This window comes from the organism of the source record quoted next, unplaced genomic scaffold (genome assembly GCF_019419815.1).
Source record: "Pyrus x bretschneideri cultivar Hongxiangsu unplaced genomic scaffold, Pyrus_bretschneideri_v1 Contig11, whole genome shotgun sequence".
Taxonomy (NCBI): Eukaryota; Viridiplantae; Streptophyta; class Magnoliopsida; order Rosales; family Rosaceae; genus Pyrus; species Pyrus x bretschneideri.
The window spans coordinates 2,879,186-2,882,930 of record NW_025999402.1 but is presented as its reverse complement, the minus strand read 5'-3'; the positions used below and the strand labels follow the sequence as shown (position 1 = coordinate 2,882,930).

Below are 3,745 nucleotides of genomic sequence, written 5' to 3'. Positions count from 1 at the left end.
TGTACTTTTAGACAAAACTGACCGCAATTAGCTCAATGTTTCAGTTAGAGTCACACCGTTAATCTCTTTTAATTTTAAGCCATTCCCCCTCACTTCCTCTGTGACATCCCACATTGCCCAGGGAAGTGATCCTTATATGTATATTCTCATCCCTACCTAGCACGAGGCCTTTTGGGAGCTCACTGGCTTCGGGTTCCATAGGAACTCCGAAGTTAAGCGAGAAGGGGGCTAGAGCAATCCCAAGATGGGTGACCCTCTGGGAAGTTGCTCGTGAGTTCCCAAAAACAAAACCGTGAGGGAATGGTAAGCCCAAAGCGGACAATACTCACAACTCGTGCTAATTAGGTTAATTTAGGTCATGTGTCCAATGTAAAACTAAGAGTTGGGTTTGGACAGGAAGTTTGACGAAATTCTCACAAAACAAATTTGGCGGCTAATTTGCAAAACACCAAATCAAATGCTTGTCAAAAGTGTAAAAAGAGAGGAGAATCTATCTAACGTGCTTTCCTAAGCTGCCCCATGAAAACAAGTTTTGGCATTGGGACTCAATGGTCGAGGTTTATCTCATTCTCAGACGTTGTTCGGTTTGGGGACCATTTGGGATATTTGTGTCTCTATTACCGACAAATATGATATTTACATGGAACGAGTCCACCGTTTACGCGGCATTCAAATTCAATAATACAATGTTATGCAAAAGACTTACATGAAACTTATTCGCTGAATGATTAAACTCAATCGAAATCCAATTTGCTATGGGTTGATTCTTTTCTGTATTGAATGTTTAAAACTTTAATAAATACAATCTAAATAGATATTTGACTAGTATAACGCAAGTAAAGAAATGAGTTTACGTTAGTTAGGATTTTGCTCTCGTAAATACTTGATTCCGTTTTTTGACCAAGTAATTATTGTATGTATGTCAAATTATGATTTGGATATAAAGCTCGTCACTAAAAATTATTGACCTAAAAGTTAAAACTACCCTCCATCACCACCAGGTTATATCACTTCAATAACCTCTTTTGGTTGGGCAAAATTTTACGAATTTGATTTTCTGCTTAAACAATTAGGAATATGAGCAGTCAATATTGCCAAATAAACGATAGAATGGAATGGATTATTATCAGATTAAGTTGGGCAATTTCGTCACGTGCATATTTATGAAGTAGATAAAATATATAATATACATAACATGGAAGTCTTTAAGAAAAGAGATCCTCATTTTTCAAAAAAAATAGGAATATTCTCTTAACCGTTAGATTTAGCTTTAATAAAATCATGTAGTTGAGATTCTGTGGCCTGTGATTTAATCTCAGCTACAGAATTTTATTAAAGTTAAATCTAATGGTCAAGAAGATCTCACATTTTTTTTTTTGAAAAATGAGAATAAAGGTCTCTGTACATAACATAATATCCTAATCCCCTACCAAATGGCAAGTACCAACAACCCAACACACGCTACACTAGTAGCCAAAACGTCGCTGTTTGACGTCTCATCACAACCGTCCAAATCAATCTCGCACAGCGATTGACTAAGTTTTGACATGTCCTAATTTTCGAAAAAAATTTCAATGCGCTTAAAACACATATGATACTCAGCCACGCTTTAAATACACTAAAAAACCACTCCTAATTCCCACGACCCACCCACCGTCACTGCTGGATCGGCTACAACCCGGCTCATTCTACAGCCGATACGTATTGCATGAACTCTCCATCGGACAGCAGACCCGCCATCGTCTCGGGACCCAGAACCACCTCCAAATCAACGCTCCCGTTGCCCTCCCTCCCAGGAAACGCCGATATCTTGCCGTCGAATTTGTTGGCCGCGCCGCTCCGCACGGCGAGAGGTTTGCCCCACCCGAAATCGTTGTTGTACATCGGGAATCGCGGCGAGCTGCCCATAGTGATCATCGCACCGTCGAAGTTCCCCAGCGGGAAGAGCCTCGGCGCGCTCTCCCAATCCTCCACGCCGCGGCGAACGGTGGCGTCATCGTGCGCCACCACATTCTTGTGGAGGAGCTCGGCTCCCCAGCGCAGATCTCGAGAAAGCAGCTCGCCGGCGGTAGCGACGGTCGGGATGCTCTGTATCGCGTTCCCGAAGTAGTGCGAGTCCATCTTCGGCTGGAGGCGGTGGCGGCAGTTCACAGCCATGCGAAACGTCGTCGTTTTGGGATGGGGCAGATTCCTGACTCGTGTCACGGAGCGCCAGAGCTGCGCGCTCAAAGATTGAAATGACGAAATCTCCGACGTTTTCGCGCCGTTATATCGAGGAACGGCTTTCCAGCTGTCATTGCACTGCTTCCCGAAAATCTCGGCCGATTCAGAAAGGCCGTTACCGTAATCGTTACCATTACCGTTACAGTTATGTGTTGTTTTAAACAGAGTGTTATTGGCTCTGTTTTTCAGTTTGAGAATCGATTCTCTACTGAAATGGAAGATTCGCTCTCTCAGCGGGTCGTTGCCGGAAAAGGTTACCTTAGGGCCGCCTTCGGGGAAGTGGAGCACCGCCGGCGAGTTGAAGACGGTGTCACGGGAAAAATCAGGAGATTTTGACATTTTCTTGGCGCCTCTGTTAATCTCGGCGAAGGTGTTGAAGAAGTGCCAGAAAGAGGTACCGTCGACGACGGAGTGGTTGACCGTACATCCGATGAAGACCGCGTCTGCGAGCTCGGTGACCTGGACGGCGGCCAGAGGCCTGACATGGCCGGCGTAGCTCAAAGTCCTTTCGTAGGCGAAGAAGTTCCTGAAGCAATGTGGAACGTCGGCGTTGGGCCGCAAGACGGCGTCGACGGAGAGGGTCTTGGCTTTGGCATGGACGAAATTGACGCCGGCGTCGTTGCAGACTATGTGGACGTGGCCGTCGGCGTCAGTCTCGAAGCGGCCGGCGAGAGCGGGGAAGTGGGAGAGGGCGAGGGAGAGGGAGTGTTTGAGGGAGGGGAGGAGGTCGGCGGAGGAGCAGGAAGGGGATTCGAGGAGGACGCCCTTCTGGATGTAGTGGCAGGAGAGCATAGGAAGATCAGAGACGGAGAGCTTCAGGGATTTGATTGTGGATTTCTGGTGGGGGTAAATTGTGCATTGCGAAATTACGGAAACGGAGGAATCGGAGGAAGGCATCGTGAAACGGTGCGTATTGAAGGTGGGTCGACTGAGAAAGTTTGGGGGTTTGAATTGTGAGTTGTGATGAGAGGGAGCGAGCAGGGAAGGGGGGTATATATAGTGGTGGGGAGGGGGGGTTGGATGCATGAACTTGCCTCCTACTTTCTTGTTGGAAATTTGTAAATGAAATAGGGCGGGGGCCAGGGAGATATGACGACGTGTCAAGAAAGGGAAGGGGTAGTATTGAAGATTAGGACAGATGGTTGATGGACGTTAGCAGTCATTACTCATTAGTCACGGTGAGCGTAAAACGACATTATTTAATCTTGAATATTTATGCTGTTGACCACTGCTGAATATCTAGTTTTTGTTCTGGGTAATGTTAAAATGATTAAATTTTTAATTAAATTTATAAATTAAATAATATGTTATTACATAAATAAGCACATTAATTGATTATTTATTTGTAATTTAATAATCTACAACCACATCATTCGATTTGCAAATTTGATTTAATTTCTCTAACATTATCCGTTTGTTAATGTCCATAAGATAGAAAAAATTTGCCTAAAAGAAAAAAACTAATGAAAAGGTAAAAATAAAAGAATTCTACTACTCCACCCCTATGTCTTATTTCTAGACG

General features: G+C 44.5%; 1 protein-coding gene across 1 annotated transcript; it reads right to left on the bottom strand.

The window, feature by feature from the left end:
- Positions 1 to 1,131: 1,131 nt before the first annotated feature.
- On the bottom strand, positions 1,132 to 3,182 carry LOC103959631 (BAHD acyltransferase DCR). The gene has a single exon (XM_009371990.3). The coding sequence runs from the start codon at positions 3,118 to 3,120 to the stop codon at positions 1,684 to 1,686; it is 1,437 nt and encodes a 478-aa protein (XP_009370265.3). The 5' UTR covers positions 3,121 to 3,182; the 3' UTR covers positions 1,132 to 1,683.
- Positions 3,183 to 3,745: the final 563 nt, after the last annotated feature.